The sequence below is a fragment of the Pleurodeles waltl genome, chromosome 9 (assembly GCF_031143425.1).
Source record: "Pleurodeles waltl isolate 20211129_DDA chromosome 9, aPleWal1.hap1.20221129, whole genome shotgun sequence".
Classification (NCBI taxonomy): Eukaryota; Metazoa; Chordata; class Amphibia; order Caudata; family Salamandridae; genus Pleurodeles; species Pleurodeles waltl.
The window spans coordinates 146,336,897-146,361,468 of record NC_090448.1 but is presented as its reverse complement, the minus strand read 5'-3'; the positions used below and the strand labels follow the sequence as shown (position 1 = coordinate 146,361,468).

The following is a 24,572-nucleotide window of genomic DNA, read 5'->3' as shown; positions in this document are numbered from 1 at the left end:
ATGTAATAAAAGGGAAGGTTAAGGCATGATTACAGAGCTACATGTGTGGGTGGCACAACCAGTGCTGCAGGCCCACTAGCAGCATTTGATTTACAGACCCTGGCACCTCTAGTGCACTTTACTAGGGACTTACTGGTAAATCAAGTATACCAATCGTGGATAAACCAATCAACAATACAATTTACAGAGAGCATATGCACTTTAGCACTGGTTAGCAGTGGTAAAGTGCTCAGAGTTAAAAAACCAACAGCAACAGGTCAGACAAAATAGGAGGCAGGAGGCAAAAAGGTTGGGGGTGACCCTGCATAGGCAAAAACATTCCAACAGCCACTGATAATCACGCACAGCAACAGTAAACTCCATAGCAATTTGCCCACTAGGCCTCGCCAGATTGAGACCTGCTACATGCAAATCAGCGTAAGGCCTGTTCACATGGGCTTGATTCTCAGGAAACAGTGAACATGAAAACAAAATCTGGGTATATCTGTTGCACTTAGGGCTCTCACAGAGGAACGCAAAAAGATGAATGAAGAAATTATTTTAATTATTTCAGCCTCTGGTGATTACTCGGACGCATTCCAGTCCATTGTATTTGCTCACAATACCGCTCCAGACAGAAATGTGCCATTTGCAAATCAGCCTTGGTACTTCTACTGTAGGAACTGTTCATCCGCAATTCCCAGGTCAGATCCTCTTTGTATGGGAACAAAATTAACCACAAAGCAGTTTTGGCCTGTTGAGGTCACATCAGTGATGTATAGCTTTAATCCTATGGCAGATTAAGCACAGCACCCAAGTCTGGGTATAACCGCCTTGCTTAGGATTCACACTGTTGACAACCAAAAGGTGATGGGTGAAATACTTGAATTAACTCCATCCACTGGTAAATGTATTGAGCCCCATTCAAATCTATAATTTTCTTGCTCAATGTGCCACTCTAGACAAAGAGCAACCATTTGCAAATTAGCTTTGTTTGTGAACCAATCAGAAAAGGTCCACAGACACTGTCAGTCCCAGACCCCTCAAGATGGGAAAACATTCAACTTCAGACTGGTTTTGCCCTATGTAATGTTCATCATTGATGTACAAATTGATTCCTAGGGCACAGTAAAAGCAGGACATGGGCATACATCTAGCGCTTAATGTATCGCACTGAGGGCATGCACAAATCAGCCTTGGTCCTGCTTCAATAGGTATTGTCCAGCCTAAAATGTCAAACCAGATCCTGTGGAGATGGAAAAAAGTGATGGGTAGAATGCTTGATTTATTCTTAGCATAAAATGCTTCCATAAAGGGTTCCCCTGTTCTGAGAACAACTCATGCTGTATAACAAGCAAAATTAACTTGCAATCTTCTATGTTAGTCTATAGGTTGAAGCTGTGGTCTTGGTTGACTTAGACCAATCTACTTGAAGGGTCATTTGGTCCATTTAGGAGCAGTGGTTTACATACCAAAGCCCTTTGATGGGACATACCTACACAAGAGACATACACAAATGGTCCACTTTCACTCATTATTATGCCACCACTACAGTTGCTTATTGACTGTACCTGTGCCTTTGACTCTTCAAAGTACTCTGCTGTCTTTTGGCTAGGTTTGTACTACACAAGTACCAAATACAAACTTATTGGATAACTTCACAACTTGGGCATTCCGGAAGGACACTGTGGCTGCATCACAACGCATTTTCTGTGAGTAAGTGTATGATACTCCTGTCTTAGGTATGAATTAAGTTGCCTTTACAGGTCTGACTCCAAAATTTTCACTGTGCCTTTCTCCAAACTGTGTGACTTGCTCACCAATTTCTAGGTGTGTTAGACCTGACATTGGTGTCATCTTCCACATACCTTTTGCATTCACCCCTCCTCCTGTGATTTAGTTCGCTTAAATACTCTGTGAGCAAATGAGTGTTTGTGGTCTCTCCCTAAAGAATGGCACAATTGGCTTACACATGACTGACACTTTCAACTTAGTTATAAATCTCTAGTCTATGATATCATGTGTACCCAGGCCGGTAAATTAAATGCTACAAGTGGGCATGCAGCACTTCCTGTGGGACACACTACAGTAGCACTTGAAAACATGTCTTAGACCATCCACTGAGCCTGTAGGGCAGTTCAAATTACCATTTCAACCTGACAAAATACATATTTTGCCAGGCCTGATCCTTCCTTTTGAATATATATGTCACCCATAAGATAGATCCTAAAGGTTGCATGGCAGGGTGCATTGTAATAAAAGTAGGATATGTGAGTTTAGGTTTTACATGTCATGCAGTGACAAAAATGCAGGCTACGCTTGCCTCCATCACACACAAAGGATCTTGACACTAGTCTTTTGTCACTCCAGACTTTTGGAAGGATTGGCAGGTTAAGGAAGGAATTCTCCAGAACCAGATGTGGGAATAGCGTAGTGAATACCCTCACTTTAAACATTGGCACCCAAAAAAACATTGGACCCTCAGGAAACTTCTTCTGTCCACTCCTGGACCTGTGGATGATGGCAGAAAAAATGCATGGACCGCTAAAGGACTCCTCTGCCGCTACCAGAGGACTGGCTTACAGCTTCAAGGCCAGCCTTGCAGGCTCAAAGAGGACTGAACCATCTCCTTGAACCCAGAACCACCAGAAGTGACTCTAAGAGCAGTTGGCTAACCTCCTGTCTGGCCTACAGGGACATGACAAGATTCAAAGACCTTAAACCCTGCACTTGGCCTCTGCTGCAGTGAGTTCTAATCCCCTAGGTGGTGCTTGACTCTTGAAAGTGGTGTTAAAAGTGCGCTCCTGCATAACACTCAATTTGGGACATTTTTCACTAAAAAGTACTCGAGAACTGACAGAAGACCAGGACCTACCTGCCACTCGATATATCCAAGGTGCATCGCCATTGAAGCTAACTTTGCATAGGCACCTACTACATTATTTGTAGCAGCAAATTCTGTCACTTGGAACTCTTGGCAACAGTATTCGGCCCTGTGAGCTCTCTCTGGCTACAGCCTGTAGCTATGTCCTGCTGGAAGTTTTAAAATTCCAAAAGTTAACTAAGTCCAAAGGTAAAAGTCTTCACTGGGCTCAATGGCGACCGGCTCTTCATCGACGTTGACGACAACATCCTTGGACTGGAATTCCATTCCTACTCAAAGCTTTTCCCAACATCGTCAATGGTTTTCCCGAGACTGCCTAGCAGCCTGCCCCCTCTCTCCCACTGAGATAACGACTGGGTTACAGTCTGCTACCTTGCCCCACTGAATTCTACCTTCTCAAGAACTTTGGTGTCATTTTATTTATTGCATTTGTTTCTTTTTTTCTAAATTGGTTTGGGAATTTTCATGTACTGTGTTTTCATTTTATTACTGTTAGTGTGCTGCATAAATACATTGCACATTGTCTCTAATTTCAGCCTGATTGGTTTTGTACCAGGCTACCAGAGGGTTAAGTACAGGTTAATTTAGTGACTTTTGTGGTTCATGTGACAGGGATTGTGGTTGTTGCTTGAGAAGTGTCTTTCAGCCCTCAACCAATAACCTAATTTCTTAAGTGTAATATATATTTGTGCATAGAAAGGCAATGCTGAAGGCTAACTTAAGAATGGAGACAGACAAAGCATCTCATAGAAAAATATGTGGATTCTCACAGCAGTATCCTAACACCTATTGAGGAGTCATTACAGCAAGAAAACACGATCCCAAACATTCTTCCCCTCACCCCCTGGGCTTGACAGCATGCCAACTCCACATGTTCAGGACTAACAGACAGTGCATAAGAAACAAAATAAGTGCATAAGAAACAAAATATACAGCAAAGTTAGGAGTATGCTAGCCTGTTTTCCCCTGCAATTACTAGAGAAATAGGCATGGCAGATGGGTTAGATGTTTTTTTTTCTATAGTCACATTCTTTGAATATGTATGGGCAGATAAAGCATCTCACACCTGCTCAGAGCTGGCGTTAAAAGGAGGTACACCCTTGTTTACAATGGGCCTCAATGGGCATTTTGATGCTAATCCTGCAAAGCTCTGAATTTGCATCAGAATTTTTTACGCTAGTTCCCTAACTACCACCATGGTGCGCCATATCCCATATCCTATATCCTAGATATGGCGCACCATGGTGGCATTAGGGGGTGCTAAAGGGCGCAAGAAAAGTGACGTTAAATCTGGCCCACAGTATCTTAAATAAATACAAAGAAAATGTAGGTGCTCAGGCTTCCAAACAGGACTGAAACCGATTTTTCAAAAATGTATAGTAGTGCAGTGTATTACAGTCGCAGAGGAGAACTAAAATTTGAAGTCAGGTGGAGAGTAAAGAACAGTGAGGCAGGATGCATAGTTTGCTGACAAAACCTATCTTGTGGATGGCAATGATATGACTTAGAGGGTTGTTATAGGAAAGTCCATTTGCCTCGTGTACATTCTGCGTACTTACTGGACGGTGAGGCTTTCGCCACTGTTGGGGAAGAGGCCATTACATTAGTTTAAACAGCTATCTGCTCTGTGTAAAATGTTATTTTCCTCCGCATCCAGTGCACACCGGCAATTGCAGAACATTCCTGGCATGAAATCAGGGCTCTAGCCTGAGAGCTGTGAAATATTAATAACTGTCATATTTTTAGTCAGCCATAACATTAATAAATGTATTTATTACTTTATATTTTTTTATTTACTGATTTTCTGTTTATATAGCTTACACCAAACCGACATGGATAGCAAACGGCTTATTGAGGTACCTGGGTCTGCATACGGTGCAATCAGTGACGAAAGTGTACATTCATTAACTGTAGATAGAGATAATGGCCAAGAAGAGGCTGCAGGTCTGCCAGTATATGTGCCTCTGTGTATTTGCCTGTTTCAAGGTTGTTTCACTGTCCATGTCTCCATGTGTCAGAAGAGGCTTGCCTGTTACTTCTGCATGAGACTGAAGATGCCATGGTTCTCTTGAAGTGCTGGTTTGATGTCTATGGTGAAAGTGAGTGGCTTAGAAGAGAGTTCTTTTTCTAACGTGGAAACACTTAGCCATATGATTATTACTTGATACTTCTGTTCTTCACTAATGTAATGTATTTAACCTCTTGGGTACATTGACATGGCTATGTTGCATGTGATTGGAAGGTATGAGGGCATGTTCATGATAATTATAATGAACCACCACTAATGTATCTCCATGACTTAATAAAAGTATAGAACACAGATGAGTGACGGTTTATTGTTGAAAGTAAGGCAAAACGTCATCATGAATTAACGAAACTAAGACCAGCTCAACGTGCCAGTCTCAGCAATAAGTCAAGAAGGGGGGATGGTTAGATAGATAATATGAGGGAAAGGAAATTCACACTGAACTGAGTGTAGGAAGGGTGGAAGAAACCTATCCATTGTCCAGGAGAATAATAGAATGAATTCCGCAAAGAAACATATAGGACCCAGTAAGAGGGAACCATATTGGGCACATTGTGTTCTCGTTCAGAGGGAGTATGCTCTAGCAATTTGCACTGGATTACGCACTGTGGAAGTGAATCTGTTTGAGTTACGTCGGTTTCCCAGATGTGGGACCCTTAGATATCGATGTCATGGTGATTCAAACTCAACATTATTGATTAAGCCCTATATTGTTCAAGATTCTTTTTCTTCCCATTGTTTCGCTTTTCTCAGGTGTGGTGACCTACTAGTTTGGGCTGGTCTGGCTTTTGCGGATAAATGCTAAAAGAGATTAACATCTGGGTGGTTGCTGTGTATAGTGAAAGAGTGAGCAAAGGAATGGGCCAAGTGTGGTTCTCAATCTACAATAATTTCAGGCAAGATGGTTAAAGTCACCACGTTTCCATCACAGTTTGCTATGTTTTTTATCAATTAGGAACGTTCGTATTTTTTATTTTCAAATCAACCTACTTTTGAATGATATTCTGGCCTCGTAGGTCTTCGCCGAAAAGAAAACATGCAAAACAATATTTAAAGCATAAAAAACAATTTTCACCGGGCTATTACCATATTGTTAGGGGCTCATCGATGATGTCCCTAAATAATGGGGAATTATCACCCAAAAACAATCACGCTAAATATTTTTAAAGAACACAAATCGAATTTCACGTGGATGTTATATTTAAGAACTCGTGAGTGCTTTTTTTTTTACAATAGGGGATTATCACTCCTGTTCTTTTTCTTGTGTTTTGGACTGGTAAATATCGCACATCGTTGTAACGTCTGTATACAGATGGTACCATTTACTTTATGTCCTAAAATTTAGAAAAGGTTCTGTTATCCATAAAAAGAACTGCAACAAGCCTGCAAAGGCATCTTGCTGTTTCAGAATGTTTGCAAACACAAGCGTTTGTCGCAGAAAGGAGAAATTATTGTTCCTTGTTTCTGCTTTAGTTTAGAAGTGTATATCTTTCCCAGTTTTGCATGTTGTGCTTCCGTCTAGACTCATTGGCAGATGGCTGTGTTTTGTGTCATTGTGGCTATTACGGTCTGCAACATATACCCACATCTCATTAATATGTGTATTAATTTACTGTGAGAAAAGTCATTATTATTAGTCAAGGAGCTGTGATAAATTATGATCCTTTCTAACACGAAAACGGTTTCCCTGGATTTATTTGCAAATATATATATTAAACAGCAAAAATAAAATATCTGTTTAGAAAATGCAAAAGCCACCTGTTAGAAATGGGGTTTTTGTTTGGCAGTCAGGTTACCCCCGTCCAAGCAAGAACCCTCACTCTAGTCAGGGTAAGTCACACACAATCCAAAATTATCCTGTGCCCACCCTCTGGTAGCTTGGCACGAGCAGTCAGGCTTAACTTAGAAGGCAATGTGTAAAGTATTTGTGCAATAAATCATACAATAACACAATATAGCACCACAAAAATACACCACACAGTGTTTAGAAAAATAAATAATATTTATCTGGATAATTGCAGGTCAAAACGAATAAAGATGCAATGTGAAATTGTAGAGATATCACTGAAAAGTGATATAAAGTGTCTTAAGTCTTTAAAAAGCAAACAAAGTCTCTTTCAAGCACAAAGTACCTGGTTTAAAGTGGAAAATCTCCGCAAGGGGCCGCAGAAGAAGAGATACATGGACAAATGGTGTGTGCGTCGATTTCTCCCCAGCACACAGGGACTTGCATCGTTATTTTTCACGCGGGGAAGTCGGGCATCGTTTTCTGGCGCGTGGACAGTCTCTTTCTGTGGTTTGCGGGATTACCAGATGTCCTGGGGTCTGTGCGTGGAATTTTAGGCTTGTTTTCCGGCTGCGCGTCGTTCTGGTGGGCTCTGTGTGGAATCTTCTCCCTCACGGCAGGCGTTGCGTCGATTTCCTTTCTGGGGTCAGGCGGAGTTTGTCCAGATGAGGCCGTGTGTCGAAGTTCCGGTCGCGCCGCAGGTGTCGTGTCGAGCGCCGTCTTTCCGGATCGGCGTGCGGTGAATATTTCACCGCGGAGCAAGCTGTGTGTCAAATTTTTTGAGACTTCAGGGAACAGGAGGCAAGCTCTATCCAAGCCCTTGGAGAGCACTTCAGCAGCAAGGTAAGAGTTCAGCAAGGCAACAGGGCAACAACAAGGCAGCAGTCCTTTGTAGAAAAGCAGTCAGGTAAGTCCTTTAGGCAGCCAGCCAGTTCTTCTTGGCAGGATGCATGTTCTGGTTCAGGTTTCTTCTCCAGCAAGTGCATGATGAGGTAGAGCAGAGGCCCTGTTTTATACCCAAATGTGCCTTTGAAGTGGGGGGAGACTTCAAAGAGTGGCTAAGAAGTGCACCAGGTCACCTTTCAGTTCAATCCTGTCTGCCAGGGTCCCAATAGGGGATGTGGCAGTCCTTGGTGTGAGAGCAGGCCCTCCACCCTCCCAGATCAGGAAGACCCATTCAAAATGCAGATGTATGCAAGTGAGGCTGAGTACCCTGTGTTTGGGGTGTATCTGAGTGAATGCACAAGGAGCTGTCAACCAAGCCCAGCCAGACGTGGATTGCAAGGCACAGAAAGATTTAAGTGCAAAGAAATGCTCACTTTCTAAAAGTGCCATTTCTAGAATAGTATTATTAAATCCAACTTCACCAGTCAGCAGGATTTGGTATTACCATTCTGGCCATACTAAATATGACCTTCCTACTCCTTTCAGATCAGCAGCTACCACTTCATTACTGTATGAGGGCAGCCCCAATGTTAGCCTATGAAGGGAGAAGTCCTCACAGTAGTGCAAAAACGAATTTAGGAGTTTTACACTACCAGGATATGTAAACTACACAGGTACATGTCCTGCCTTTCATCAACACAGCACCCTGCTCTAGGGGTTACCTAGGGCACACATTAGAGGTGACTTATATGTGGAGAAAGGGGAGGTTTAGGCTTGGCAAGTACTTTCAAATGCCAAGTCGAGGTGACAGTGAAACCGCACACACAGGCCTTGCAATGGCAGGCCTGAGACAAGGTAAAGGGGCTACTTAAGTGGGTGGCACAACCAGTGCTGCAGGCCCACTAGTAGCATTTAATCTACAGGCCCTAGGCACATATAGTGCACATTACTAGGGACTTATAAGCAAATTAAATAGTCCAATCAGGTATGATCCAAGGTTACCATGTTTAAAGGGAGAGAGCATATGCACTTTAGCACTGGTTAGCAGTGATAAAGTGCGCAGAGTCTAAAAGCCAGCAAAAACAGTGTCCACAAAGTGGAGGGAGGTAGGCAAAAAGTTAGGGGTGACCACCCTAAGGCTGTCAGGTCTAACACCACCATTGTATGGGTAATTCTAGGGATTTAGGACAGACTTCAAAGCAAATATGATACACATTTTTTTTCTTAAAAAAGGAAAGGCATAATCAGTGCTTTAAATGCTGAGAGGAGACACAGTGTTCCGTGCTCAATGGGTGTATAACTCGGTTTTACAGATGCTCCCAAGACAATCATGTTCATTTGGCAGCTGTTAAGTTTCAGCAGAAATCCTCAAATGTTGCTAATTGTTGTCACTGGTCAAGGCACTCGCGAACCGAGTCAACCTTTCGTCCTTCATATAATAAATTGGTCTGCCTAGGTAAAGAGAATTAAATCATCTGAGACCAAAACTGTAGTGTGGTACCTATTCGCAAGCAGACTGTGATGATCGTAAATCTGAAAGAAAAAGTCTTTACACAGAAAAAAATGGTGTGTTTTGTAGCAATGGAAATAAATATCAGGATCTGAGCGTTAAAAAGTTGGAGCCTGATTTAGAGATTGAAGCGGGGTACTCTCATCACACGTGATATGGATATGCCGTATGCCTTATTACAAATGCCAAAGCATAAAATACACGTTGGTGACAGAATATCCTATTCACCAATTTCTGAATCGTGCTCTTGAACTGTATCAAATACTCCATCAAAAACACAATTGATCTCATGTCTTCCTTATTAAGTTTCATAGAATATAGGCCCATATTTAAGAAAAAGTGGTACATCAGCTATGATTCACCACTTTTTCTGCACCCTTGTACCAGCACTTAACAAAACCATGGTTGAGCCACATTTATAACACGGCGCACCATAGTGGTCGTTAGTACAATAACATCAACATTTTTTACGCTATTGTGGTGCTTTGCTACACTAGCGTTCAAAATGTTGACGCTAGTGTAGCAAAGTGCGAGGAGGCTCATAGGTTTCTATGAGTGCGTCATCTTAACACCTTCTCTGGGCAAGCATTAAAAATGATGCAAAAAATGGCACAGTGAAATCATTTACATTTCACGGCTCCATTTTTACAGGCCTCCAAGAGCTGGAACAACCCCCTTGCATACATTATGCCTGGAGCAGCCATAATGTGGCGCAAGGGGTTACAAAGTGGAGCAATGAATGCATTGCAACACTTTGTAAATATTGTGCAGCAGAAAAGACCCTTTAGCGCTGCCTTAGCATAAAAAAATGACTCTATGGCGGTGCTAAGGTGGCTCTAGGGGCTTTTAAATATGCACCATAGCGCACTTGTAATAAGGCTGACTGGATATCTGTCACGTCTAAACCAGACTGTTAATTTGGTAAGACAGATACACAACCCATTCCTGATTCTTCTGCACTGTAACGCCAAGCCTAGACATGCCATAATTTTGTAGTCAGCCTCACAAGTTTTTTTTGCACAATACGTTCCTTACATGCAAGAAAGAATGATACAAGTTGTTGCCAAATCATAAGGGGTTCAGCTGCCAACTTTGAACCATACTTCTGTTCACCAGAGTGATACTGCCCTTGGTACACCCAATAATACAGTTTGGGTATGAAGGGGAGTAGACAGGGGAGCAGTTCAGGCTCAGCACCACACGTAGACCTTGGCATGTCTTTGACCATTTCATTATGAACATACGTCTATGTTGCTATGCTTGGTCTTGCTTATCTAGGATAAAGGTGTCAGTGGCCCTTTGGTAGGCTCCTTCCTTAAGCAACACTTCAAACTATTCTTAGTCACCTGAGCCTTATTGTTTACTTGGAGCCATGTATTCATTGTCCACAAAAATGTCACAGCTTCAGGGCCTCCTTCTTTGGATCTCAGTCTTGGGAGGAGAATCAACTCAAATGGGTTCTATACATTCCTCTCTTCAACTGGTGGCATAGAGACGATACCTAGGAGACACTCATTTTGGAGGACTATTTCTAATGACAAACTGGAGGCAGCAATGGGAAGCCTCTTCACATGCCACGTCCAAGGATCTTCACTTGAGAGTATGATTAGCAAAGGATCAAGCAGATGTGGATAGGGATGTCCCTTAGTTCAGACATCAATGTGGGTCAAGCTGTTGGTGTGCAGATTGCAGAATTGTGCTGGCCTGGCAGACAAGTAAATACAAGACAAAGAAGTTCAGACACGTCTCCAGGATGAAAGTGGATTTCACCCTCAAAATCTGACAAAGTTGACATTTCTGAAGGACCGTGAATCTGGAGATTAGGACTGAAGGTAATGTACAAGTAAATACATTATCTGCATTTTGATTCTATTGTCTGTAAATGCTGCATATGCAAAATATATTTTAGTGCTGACGGTATGGTGTTTAGAAAAACCTATGTGCGAATTTTTATAATGGTAAACTATCTATCTAGAAAGAGAATTATACATTTTATCTAGGGAGACAGTTTTTATATTATGTAAACATTTGATGGTTATATAGATTATTTCATCTAAAAAAATGAAAAGAATTCGTCACAGGGTACTTACAGAACATGTACAACATTGAGCTGTTAAGCTCAGCCTCATAAACAAATCATGGGTATAATTATTTTAAAGAAAAACATAATACAAGACATTTACAGACAGCTTGGTGGACATCAATTGAAATATATTGTTGAAGGGTTTTCTTTATGGTTTTTGCAAAAAGTGTATACCTATAGTAATCCAAGTAACTCTTTTTGCTGTGTGCCTATTAAGGATTCCCCTTGTACAAGGGTGCATGTCTGAGATCGAATGAATGACTCTCAGTCCATAATTGCTTCAGACATTATACTTGAAGGAGATATTGACTAAACCAGTGGTTTACAAGTACCGTGTCCATGCCTTGTTAAGAAAACGAGTAGCTAACCTTGAAGAGAACCCTACAATCTAAAATGTGGCATCGTGCCAGAGATGTTTAAAATATCTTATTCTACAAGATAAGAACTAGAATTACACATCCCGCAACATAAACGTAGGCAACGTAGTTAAAGTTCCACAAACAACTTCATAAAAAATTAAAGAAAGCACTTACTTGAAACAGTCATCACAGGCAATGCTCCCCATGGTCTCCTTTATTGTGCGTTCAGAGATAAATGCTGGATATTCTGTATCACAGGGCTCCAGATTCTGTTTCATTTTCTGGGCTGTGTATATATATCAATACAATTTTAATGTTCTATTTTTAAATGCAACTAAAATTCAAACTCAAGATAGTAGAATGAAGTCCAGAATGTGAAATGCATGCTTCTGTCTCGGATGCTATTTATACACAATGCAATGCTATATAGTCATGTAGACTAAGGCTAACGTTCGCAGGCCACCCTACAAGGAGTGTGGTTAATTTCAATATGAGTAATAATTTCCTGCCACCAAACATATCGCACTTATGCTTTTTGTGATAAATATCGGCAGGAAACCTGTAAATATTTATTAGGGTAATACCATCTGGATTTTACCAGAACATGCAGGTTTTGGTGCAATGAGCTCCAAAACCCATTTGTCAGTCCCAATAATTGACTATTATTTATCTCACCCGTTAAATTCAGAATTGGTAGAGTTAGATTTTATGACAATCTATACATATAACACCATTTACAAGTTCGCTCTTAATGAGGCCCCTTGTTTAAATCGTATTTGTAAACCTGGTAGGATACCTTTAAACCACAATAAAGGCAACAATCGTTGCTTTATTACTGAGCTGGAGTACATTTTTAAGTGTGTTGGGTTATTTTATCTGTAGTAACTTTAGTGCAGTTTGAAAAAACGGAAAGGGCTTACTCTTTTGTGGGTAAAAAAACGTCCCTCCCCAAATACTGACTTAACTCTCCATTAACCCTGCCTTAGGCCTCCCAAAACCCCTCCTTCTCTGTTAGTTGTAAATAGTCCCCATTTTCCAACCTCTGCCTCCTGTCCCTCCCCCATTACCTACTAAAAAATATTCCTATTGTAAAGACATTTGATTATTATTTGGGGTGGGTGACTGCTCTCCTCAAGGAAAAATCACAACTGTAGTTAGGGTGAAACCACAAGTCACTACATTAATCGGAACTCGACACCCTTTTGGTATGGCACAGAACACCTCATCTTGGTGCAATGTGTAAGTGCATATCCAATACCACAAACCAAGAACATTGGTACAAAAAGTGAAAGCATCGTAAATTAAATTAGAAAAATAATGTGTAAAATGGCATCAAAATGACAAAAAAATAGTAAGGAGATATAAATTGTTAAACCTTAAGTAAAATAGCACCAAAAACCGCAATGAGAGAATGATAGTTAATCGTTGCAGTAGATTAGGCTCAATTTAAGTCTGACTGCAATGGAGCCCACGTCGGATACATGAACCAGATGTGGGTCAGTTGGAGATTTTCATTTGGCACTTCAGGCATGATTTATATTTTGGCAGATGGGATGCTCCATTAATAATGTTGTATTACACGTGCATTGTATCCAATGGCACTTACAATACAGCAGACGGCATATCTGTCACATTTGTGACAGAGTAACCCTTTCCCTGAACTCCAAATCAGACCCTTAGTCTTTTTTTCTGGAAGTCAGAATCTTTCTGAGGGGAAAGGCAGAAGTCGGTATACAAGGAAGTCTTCATGAATTTGAAATGGAATTGGATGAAGTGGGAGGTTTTCCAATTTCGTGTCAGCGGATATCCACTCATTGTTCAGTCCACTCACCAGTCAGATACTTTTAGTTCCCTTCCAGGTCAAGATTTTTACCTTCTGACTCGTTTCTGGAGCTCAGAATCCTTCAGTGGGCAAGGTTACAACTGTATTCTACACTGAGTTCAACAAGGCCAGACACCTTGTCCACGAGTGCTCTCTCAACTGGATTTGCTGCTGTGGAGAGGCTACACGTGATGCCTTGTCTAGATTGGGGTGGATAGAACTCATGAATTTTTACTCACTGAAATTCCATGGAGTTATCTAAAACCTCGGTGAGATTCCATGGAGTTCGACCCGCAGTGGAAAGCGAACCAGTCCTACTTGAACTACTCTCGAGTCTCAGCCTCACCAGTCTTTAATACCTAGCCCGTACTGGCCAGCACAGTGTGTCAGCAGCCAGTGACAGTGGAGCCCTCTGTTGGACCTGGCCCTTTTTGCAGGGTCATCCCCAAACTCTTTGCCTTCCTTCTTTTTTTCTCACCCTCTTTTGTTAGCTTTAGGACTCTGGCCACTTCACCACATCTAATCAGTGCTAAAGTGCATGTGTCCTCTCCTTTAAATTCGGTATAATTGGCTTATACCTGTTTGGCACATTTATTTTACCTATAATTCCCTTGCAGAATAGTATCAAATAAACTCATATCCAGTAGATTAAATGCTACTAGTGGGCCTGCAGCTCAGTTTGCACCACCCATATAAGTAGCCTTTCAAACCTGTCTCAAACCTGCAACTGCAAGGCCTGTGTGTGCAGTTTACTGCTACATTGATTTGGCATCTAAAGTTACTTGCCAAGCCTGGAATTCTTCTTTTACTACTTATAGATCACTCCTAAGGTAGGCCCTAGTTAACCCTATGCGCAGTGTGCTGTGTAGGTAAAAGGTAGGACATGTGCCTTCATTGTGTGGCATATCCTAGTAGTGACAAACAGCCTATTTGGTTTCCCACTACTGTGAGTGTTGCTCCTCTCATAAGTTTGCATTAGGAATACCCTTATATATGTCTAAGTGGTAATTTCTGATCTGTGAGAAGTAGCGTGGGCATGTTTGGTATGTTTGGAATGTTAGTGAGAAACCCTGCCTAGTGGTGTAGGTGGATTTCTTATTGCTATTGTGGAAATGCCACTTTTAGAAATAAGCATTTCACTGTGCTTATGACCCTTGTGCTTTGTAGCCTGACTTCAATCCATGTCTGGGGTAGAGTGACACCTGGGCTTTGTGCATAATTTCCAAACAGCCATCACACAGGGAGAGTGGAGGTGTAAGATGATTACATCTGCATACTGAGTGGTCTTCCTAGGCTGGGAGAGTGAGAGGTGGGGCGCAATTACATTTGTATAGGCTATGTTCTGCTCTCACACAAAAGGCTTGTTTGCCCCCTACTCATGTCTGGAGCTAGGACTGGGGCTGAAAGGGGGTGTTGTGCACTTCTGAAGTTCTTTTGAAGTCCCCCCTAGATGGAAGACATTTTAAGTATAAGTACTGGGGCTGCAGCACTATGTTTTTAAATCCGGTGTTGACTTGGAACCAGGTGCTGCCAGTTCTGCATACTTCCAGAAGGAACTGCTATGCAACTATGAGGAACTGTAATCAGGACTGACCTGCTTACTGACCTGTGGCCTCCTGGGTCACAAGCAGGACTGTTGCTTTGACTCAAGGACCCTGATGTGCTGGCCTGTTGCCAACATTCCTTCTTGTGTGCCCCAGTGATCTCCCAGGGCCTGTTGGGTTGCCCCCTGGCTCTTTGTGAATTCAGGCTCATCAAGAAGGGCATTGGCGCACCTCTGATATGGGACTCTGGTGGTCAGTGAGTCTGACAGAGGGGTGAACTATAGTGGGAGCCATACTCAAGTGCTCCTTATCTTGCCACATGATTGCTTGGCCTATGCCTAATGTGTAACAAGCACGTCACACTGAGGGCTCTTACTAGGGTGGAGGTTAAGGAGTAGGGCATGCCCAGAGTCCACAAGGCCGAGGGACTGCCCTGCAGGTCAATACCACTGTGCCCCAGCCCCACCTGCCCTGGAAAGATCCTGGACCAAGGATGATTCTCCCTGCTCCCCTCGTGAGCCCTGTATGTAAGGTCCATTCCAGATCCAGAACAGCTCTATGTGGACAGAGCAGCTGTCCCAGGCGGTCATGCGTAGCCCCCCTCGGAGGCTGAGCTAGTTTCTTTATTCAGTGGTCCAGAAGGGCTCTGGACATGCTGCAACGTGCACTAAAGTGACTGCCTTTACTGCGGCAAGCAAAGGGGACCCAGCGTTGGTCCCCTGCAGATTTCGGCAGTGAGCGCTTCCCCCTTCGTTGGATACCATGTACCTGTCAGGGGTGCCAGCTTGGTGGGGGGCATGTGTTCCATATTCCCTGAGTACTGGGCAAACCTCTGTGGAGGTCCTCAGCTTGATGTGAAACACTCCCCCCAACCAGGAAGGCCCTGGGGCGGTTTCTCCAAGGATTTACCAAATTGACCCTGACAGGAGCCAAAGTGCGCTGGGTCCATGTCGGTACAGTCATTTGAAGGAACATTGGAAACTTGCCGGGTCCAGGGTGATTTCTCCTGACCTTGCCACTGATTATACTCACCTCTAGAGTTGTTTTACAGATACAAATACCCATGTGTAACAGGCATAGATGACAATGATTATGCAGTGATAGTTCCTGCCCTGATTGTCTAATGTATGCCATTCTGGGTTAGAGTACTAAGATAATCAGTACCATGAGAGTGACTCCAAGATTAGTACAATGTTTATGATTAATGCAGAACTGGTGCATATCCTGTGGGTCCTCCCGCTACTAGAGTAATGGTTATTATCTGAGTCCTTGTTTGACATTTGCAATGTGCAACTAGAATATGTTTCTACCAGGTATTTTGTTACCAAAGGTAAGTAACTTGTACATCTGATAGAGACTTCCAGTTGCTAATCCCATACCTTAGAATAGATACCCAAGCAATGTCATCCTCAGAGATGAGCTGCGAACCAAGATCATACTAGTAAGTCCTGCAGGACCAAACAACCAAAGTAGCTGTCCCTACTGACCAGACTGTTCAGGCAGTAATGTTTAGTAAACATGTGCAGAGATGTCCATGTTGCTGCCTGGCAGATATCCAGGACAGAATCTCTACATGCTAACGCTGTGGAAGCAGCAGTTGCTCTGGTGGTATGAGCGTGCAAGCCCTCAGGAGCTGATTCTTTGCCAAAGTGTAGCACATCTTGATGCAAAAAAGGACCCACCACAAGATAATACGTTTTTGTACTGCCTTCCCTTTCTTCGCTCCCACGTTTCCAACAAAGAGTTGATCGTCCATCCGGAAATCTTTAGTACGATTGAGATAGAACACCAACCCTCTTTTTGGATCCAGGCAGTGGAGTCTCTCCTCCTCATGAGAAGGATGTGGAGGTGTGTAAAAAGTAGTAACAAGGGATGGTCTGGCCTACATGAAAAGTTGTAATGACTCTGGGAAGCAATTAGCCTTAGTGAGTAACACTACTTATTCAGGGTGCACAGACAAAAATGGGTGTTTGAGTCTGAAGCTCTCTTACTCTGCGGGCAGAAGTGATGGTTGCAAGAAAAACAGTTTTGAAAGTAAAGAGCTGTAAGGGACAATTGTGCATCGGCTCAAAGGGAGCACACATTGAGTAAGTAAGGACAAGATTAAGGTCCCACTGAGGCATGATAAACAGAATGGGAGGAAACAAATGGGTGAGACCCCTATGGTATCTACTAACAATAGGAGAATAGTGAAGGCTGATCAGGCAACCTAAGAAAGGCTGAGATAGCCAATAAATAGCCTTAAAGGGTGCCCAAAGCAGAGCCCTGCTGGGCAAAAGAAAAGATGAACAAAAGAACCTCAAAAGGAGGAGCAGAGAGGGGATCGACAGATTTGTTGATACACCACGCCACAAATTTATGCCAACAACAGGCGTATAACATTTTGGTGGAGGGACGTCTGGCTACCAAGATTACATCACAGACTTTGGGTGTAAGGTCAAAAGCCATCAACCGCTGCCACTCAATCTCCAAGCAAGAAGGTGGAGATTGAACAGGTTTGGGTGGAGAACTGTCCCCTGATGCTGAAAGAGCAGATCTTCCCAAAGGGGCAGTCTGAGTTGAAGATCAGTGGCCATGCTCAGTAGCTGTGGATACCATACTCTCCGTGCCCACTCCGGAACCACCAGGATTACTTGGGCCTAGTGGTTCTTGATCTTCTTGAGAACTCTGGACAGATGTGGTATATGCAGAAAGGCGTATAGGAAGCCTGAGGTCCACTTGAGATGAAAAGCGTCACCGAGCAAGTGCCTCATTCCAAACTCCAATACGCAAAACAGCTGCATTGTGTTTTCTCTGTGGAGGTGAACAGATCTAACCAAGGCTCTTCCTATTGCTGAAAGAGACCTTGCACCACCTCCGGATGGAGATGCCATTTGTTATCGGCTATGCATCGATGGCTGAGTTCATCTGCTCTAGCGTTGAGAGAGCCTGCCAGATGTTGAACCACCAGGGTGATGTCTTGATGTGCCAGCCATGTCCAGAGGCACAGTGCCTCCTGACAAAGGGTCAAGGACCCTACTCTGCCCTGTTTGTTGCAGTACCACATGGCGGTAGTGTTGTCCGTGAAGACCTGCACCACTTTCACTTTTAGAGAGGGAAGAAATGCTTCAATGCAAGCCTGATCGCCCAGAGCTCCAAACAATTGATTTGGAGTCCAAACTCCGCCGGAGACCTGAGGCCTCTGATCTCCACCTCTCCCATGGAACCGCCCCATCCTAGAAGTGATGCGTCCGTCATTATGGATAGATCTGGTTGGGGAAGGGAGAGGGATCTGCCGTAGACCCAACGACGATTCGAAAGCCACCACTACAGGTCTTTCGCAGTCCCCTCTGAGATATGGACCTTGTCGGAGGGATTTCCCCGATGCTGCGCCCACTGGAACTTCAAGTCTCACTGCAGAGCCTCATATGCCATCTGGCATGTGTCACTAGCGGAATTCAGGATGCCATGAGGCCCAGCAGCCTCAGAGTCATTCTCACCAAAACCCAAGATAGAGGCTGAAAGATCGGAATCATTGCCTGAGTATCCTGAACTCGCTTTTTGGGAGGATAGGCCCGAATATGCACTGTGTCCAGAACAGGTTCGATAAAAGGGAGCATCTGAGAGGGAGTCAGATGTGACTTCAACACGTTTATAGTGAACCCCAGAGTCCGCAGGAGGTTCACCATACCCTGAAGGTGGGAGACGACCTTCTGGGATGAGTCCGCCTTCAACAGCCAGTCATCAAGGTAGGGGAAGATTAAAATGCCTAACCTGCGCAAAGGAGCCTTACCACTGCCGTCACTTTCGTGAACACCCGAGGGGCGCTGGTAAGGCTGAAGGGGAGCACAAGAAATTGAAAGTGCTCATGACCTATTATGAATCAACCCTTTTGGTTGAATGACTTGTTGTGCTATGACTTTGACCTACTCTGGTGGGATTTTCACCAAGTCCTACTAGCCATTTAGGCAGGATGCATGTTATCAACTCCACTGACATCTGAGACAAATGTGCAGATGTGGAGAGCCCAGTAGAGGACCCTGTGGTACAGCAACTCCCACAGCCCTCGGGGATGTTACACATCAATGGCCAAGGGCAAGAAACCAAGAGAGTCAGTGGTTTCTCTGATAGGGGAGTGGTGAATGGGATAGTGCTGGTGACTGCCCCAAAAGACATACTCCTACAAGCTGATTTCAACTATCAAGGACATCACTCAAGGTGCTTATTGATGAAGTGAAATTATGGGTAACTACTCCATTAGGACACCTATAACATGGTTTACTGGGATATTGCACTGAAGAAGCTTACATTAGTGGCAGAAGAGACAATTCAAGCTACATTCACAGACTTAATGGATGCTACAAAATTCCTAGAGAAGAAGGTTGAAGATGTGAAGGAAAAGGTGTGTGTAAACAATATAAGAATTGTGTGATTTCCAAACCTCAAGCTGTTTTTGACCAAATGGCTCAAGTGCTGGATTTTCTCAGAAGAATTCTTACAGGGCCTCATTACTGAAAGAGTAAATCATGTACTGTCATCAAGAGCACCTCTGGGGGGGGCTTATCTCATCCCTCACTGCACTCCTGCCCAACTATATGGATCACAATGTACTCCTGTGGGCAAAGTAATGAGTAGGCAAAATGGTCCTTACCTACAACAAGGGCATGCACTTCCAAGACTCTAGCAAAAAGAACTGGTGACGGATGGAATGCTGAACAAAGCAACTATTCAGCCCCAGTCACAAAGATCTGGGTTTAATCCATGTGTTTTGCCCACCACGTCACACCAGTTTAGACTCAGCCATATGAAAATCAGTCTTGACCCTGTTCCACATAGGAGCAGTCCAGCCTGAAATGCCAAGCCAGGTCCTCCCTGGATCAGAAACAAGCATCCTGGGACCGGTTTCAGGGTATCACCCTTCATCAGCCAGGCTAGCTTGAATCCAGTGGCACAGTAAGTATGGGACCCATGTCTGGGCATACCCTTCCCACTTTGGGCAACAAAAACAAAAAGAACATATGATGGATGGAATGCTGAACAATGCAAACATTCACCCCCAATCACAAAGATCTGTGTTTAATGCATCATTTTGTGCACAAGATTCCACCCCAGGTTGGACCCAGCCATATGCAAATCAGCCTTGACCCTGTTCCCCACTGGATCAGTCCAGCCTGAAATGCTAGGCCAGGTCCTCCCTGGACAGGAATCAAGCATCTGGAAATCAGTTTCAGGTTATCACCCCTCTTTAGCCAGGTTAGCTTGAATCCTGTGGTGCAATGAGCACAGGGTCCATGTTTGGGCATACCCTGACTGTGCCATCAGGGTATGAGACAACCTGAAATCCAAAAGATTCCACCAGGACTGCCAACAGCGACTTATAAACATTAAACAATGTTGGACAGCTATATGCTGATTGGGCACCACCACTGGCTGAAACTACAAATCCTATAGTCTGCTATTTGTTTGTTCATACCCTGTGACGGTGTGGCAGGAAGGAACTTCCATTTACATTGGAGGAGATACAGAAGGAAGTTAGTCACATGCTTTCAGGAAGAGTCCAGTGTCTGAATGTCACCCAATCTTGCTTGTCAATAGAGTATAGGTGGGTGTGTCTAAGATGGTGACCAGCGCGGCAGCTTAGTCCAAAGCTCCACACTCGGCCGCTCTATACTCCTTGTTAAATATAATAACCGGATCCCCTGATCTGCTTCCTGGCGCCCCAGTAACCTCAGAACAAGGCACCCTCCTCGCACTGCCGTGAAGGGACGGCACTACGGGTGCATAGCGGATTACCAGCGGCCAGCCGGGCCTACTGTTTGGCACGGGTGGAGAGACGCAGAAGCGACATGAGACCCATGTGCCAGATTTGTGTCTCTGGCCTAGTGGAGGCTCCGGAGCGGCCCCGTGGTGGTGCCCAGTGGATTACCAGACGCCTTCTGGGCCCCACTGTTAGGTGTGGAGGGAGAGACACAGCAGCGACGTGGGACACGTGTGCCAGATTTGTGTCACTGGCCCTGTGGAGGCCCCAGAGCGGCCCCGTGGGAGGTCTGGGGCTTGAGTGGAAAGGTTAGGAGGCACGGTGGGGCTGCTACAGAGGGAATTAGGGGCCCGGCTGACTGAGATGCGATGCGGCCCGTGCGTCGACGTGGACCAGCACGGAGAGGCAGGGCGTCGCTGTGGTGCCTGCTGGGCGTCGCTGTGGTGCCTGCTGGGCAGACAAGGCCTCTGGTCTGCACTGCCTATGAGGCCAATGGAATTCGGTGTGGATGTTAACTGGAGCTGAGCGACCCAGGTGGAGCTGACATTTGCACAATAGAAGGTGAGATAGGGCAGCATATCGAGTGCAGCATTGAGTGCAGGACAGACATGGAGGGAAAGATTTTGGCCATGAAGTCACCATTACAGAGGGCCTACAAATAGAGTATAAGCCAAAAGGGCTATCAACTAACATGACCTTGAGGCTGCGACAAGCTGACCACATTGCAGTGTGCTGAACTACTTACTGTCACAACACCGCTGCTAAAGTGGCCTATGATGCACTATGTTGGTTCATATGGAAGTGACAGTCATATGCTGCAAGTTGGTAGTAGACATAATGCAACAGTAGCCACCATTTAGCAGATTTGAAGTGAGGCGCCCACAAAAAACCTACGCCCTCACAAATTTGTTGAATTACCGCTGAACCACAATACCTGCAAAATGTCCATGCATCTTACACATCAGATGAATAGCCATATCTGCAGATATGTCTTAGAAATTGAATTACCTGCATTTTTAGAAAGTGCAATTTCACTTTTAAGCTCCTGCACCTGGTTGGGCTCGAGAACCCAGGACCTCACCCCACTATTAGATGCACAGGAGTGGATGTCTTTCATCACGGTTTGCATAAAATCCACATACGTCGGTGGAAAGATGGAGCAGTCATAGCACATGCCTTGAAGCAATTGGATGGTACCCTCCACAGCCACTCCTCCCAATTTGAGAAAGTTTTGAAGGCCATATTGGATACTAAAACATCCTTGGAAGCCAAGATTGATGCAGTAGTGCAAGATGTCAATTTACTTCGGGCGGATCACCGCAAATTATCTAGTAGATTTGGGGAAACAGAATGAGACCATCTATCCAAGACTTACAGAACCAGATGAAACAATTGACCATGGCAGTAACACTGTTGCAACGGAGAACGGAAGATGCCGAAGATGCAGAGGAGTGCTCGAGGCTCAATAACATCCATTTCATGGGGTTCTTGAAGAGAGTAGAAGGCTCCAATGTGAAATTGTTTTTGGAACAATTGCTCACAAACACAGTACTAGAAGACAAAATCCCAAAATTATTTTCAGTAGAACTTGTCCTTAGGATCCCGGGCAGACGACCACCACCAGGTGCTCCTCCCTGCCAACTGATAGCCCACCTTCTTAATTATCATGAAAGAGACTTAGGGGGTCATTCCGACCCTGGCGGTCATGGACCGCCAGGGCCGGGAACCGCGGAAGCACCGCCAACAGGATGGCGGTGCATCCAGGCCAATTCTGACCGCGGCGGTAAAGCCACGGTCAGAAAAGGGAAACCGGCGGTTTCCTGCCGGTTTTCCCCTGGCCTGAGGAATCCTCCAGGGCGGCGCTGCAGGCAGCGACGCCATGGGGATTCCGACCCCCTTACCGCCAGCCTGGTTCTGGCAGATTTGACCGCCAGAACCTGGCTGGCGGTAACGGGTGTCGTGGGGCCCCTGGGGGCCCCTGCAGTGCTCATGCCAATGGCATGGGCACTGCAGGGGCCCCCTAACAGGGCCACACCAAGATTTTCAGTGTCTGCATAGCAGTCACTGAAAATCGCGAAGGGTGCAACTGCACCCGTCCCACCCTTTCCACTCCGCCGGCTCCATTCGGAGCCGGCATCCTCGTGGAAGGGGGTTTCCCGCTGGGCGGGCGGGCGGCCTTCTGGCGGTCGCCCGCCCGCCCAGCGGGAAGCTCAGAATTACTGCGGCGGTCTTTTGACCGCGCAGCGGTATTCTGACGGCGGTACTTTGGCGGGCGGCCTCCGCCGCCCGCCAAAGTCAGAATGACCCCCCTAGTGCTCCAACGCTTCTGAACTCATGGTCCATGGAAAGTCGAGGATGCGAACATTACCGCCTACCCCGACTTCACAGCAGAGGTTCAGAAGAAACTAAACTCATTTTTCGTGGCCAAACAACAGCTTCGTTATCATAATATTAAGTATGCTCTGCTCTTTCCGGCGAGGCTCCACGTAATAGACAATGCGAAAACCCATATCTTGGCCACCCCTGAAGACACTTGGACGTGGCTCCATGCCAAGGGCTTGGCCCAGCGTTCTCCTAAGGAGGACAAACCAGCACAATGGTTATCTCCAATATGTAAATGCCACACAGGTTCCAATGTCAAACCCACAAGGGCGCAAGCTGTGGAAGAATGAGCAAGGGTATAGCTTGAGACCACACAGATCACGTCAAACTCTTTCGCTGTATTCCAGTCGCCATCAGACACTAACTCTGACCGGGGGGATCACAGTAAATTGGCTGAATCCTGAAATAGCCCGATTATCATCCCGCTCTGCCAATGACCTACAGGATTGTACATATCCATCAGAAGTAAGGAGCCAGCCTAGACTTGTCTGCCAAAACCCTGGGGGGTGCTACCCTAACAACGACTCTTAAGTAGTACATTATAATCAGTGGTGGTGGCAGAATATACGACTTTACATAATTCCATTGCCATGAGGCCTGCATACCCAATCATATCCCGATTGAATAGCTGCCCACCGGTCCAGCGTCTCCGTTGGCCACTCAAGGGCCACATTTGAAATTGGGGGCAGGGTCATATACTTTAGTGTGGTAAAGATCGCCGGAACTCTGCTATATCCTGAAGGCCGAGCGAGGGTGCCAAGTGGAACTTAGGTGCCCCCCATGAGCACTACCGTATGGACTAGACCTCCCTCAGGCATAGTAAAAGCTCACACAGCCACAACTTATTGTGGCCTGCAAGTTATTGCTCTATTTTTATCTTAGGCATATTGCTGATTTTGTTTGTTTATGTTGCTAATGTTGCATGTACACGACCGCACCCTACTGGGGGGATGGGGTAGCGGGCGAGGAGAGGGGGGTTGGACACCACAACACACCGAGCGCACACCTACACCGTGGATAGTGGCAAAGGGAAAGGGACTCTCATTATTTCCCTACTTCAGCATCAAGAGTATACATGAGTACACAAATCACATGGTCCCTCACTAGCTACAATATTATTACGTGAATGTAAAAGGCATGTCATCCCCATCCAAGAGGCATCTCATACAGTCATATGTGAGGCGCCAGCAGGCACATATTGCCATATTCAAAGAAACACATCTTGCGGAGGCTGAACTCAAAAAGCTTAGCACTCGCTGGAAAGGACAGATATACGGCACAGCAGTGTCATCATTTGCCCAGGGAATGTTAATATGGGTGACACCGGGCGTTCCATATGTCATGGAACACACATACATAGACCCTGACGGTCGATATGTGATAACGGAAGGCCTATTTGATGGAACACCACTAGTTTTAGTGAAAATATATGCCCCTAATGCAAACTACGAGGACTTCTTCAACAGGTTTACACCCGGTCTGTTTCAGGACCCATCTATGGCTACACTCTGGGGCAGTGACTTTAATTGTGTAACCGATTACCATGGATCGATCCCATCCACCATTGCTGGGGTT

The 24,572-nt window shown here is 44.9% G+C and overlaps 1 protein-coding gene across 2 annotated transcripts in view; it reads right to left on the bottom strand.

Annotated features, from left to right (window-relative positions):
- CACNA2D3 (calcium voltage-gated channel auxiliary subunit alpha2delta 3) overlaps nt 1-24,572 on the bottom strand; it is a 2,455,990-nt gene that overhangs the window by 57,225 nt on the left and 2,374,193 nt on the right. For both annotated transcript variants that reach the window (XM_069206447.1, XM_069206449.1), the window contains one exon: nt 11,687-11,798. In XM_069206447.1, coding sequence (XP_069062548.1) covers nt 11,687-11,798 — 112 coding nt within the window. The remainder of the gene's footprint in view (nt 1-11,686; nt 11,799-24,572) is intronic.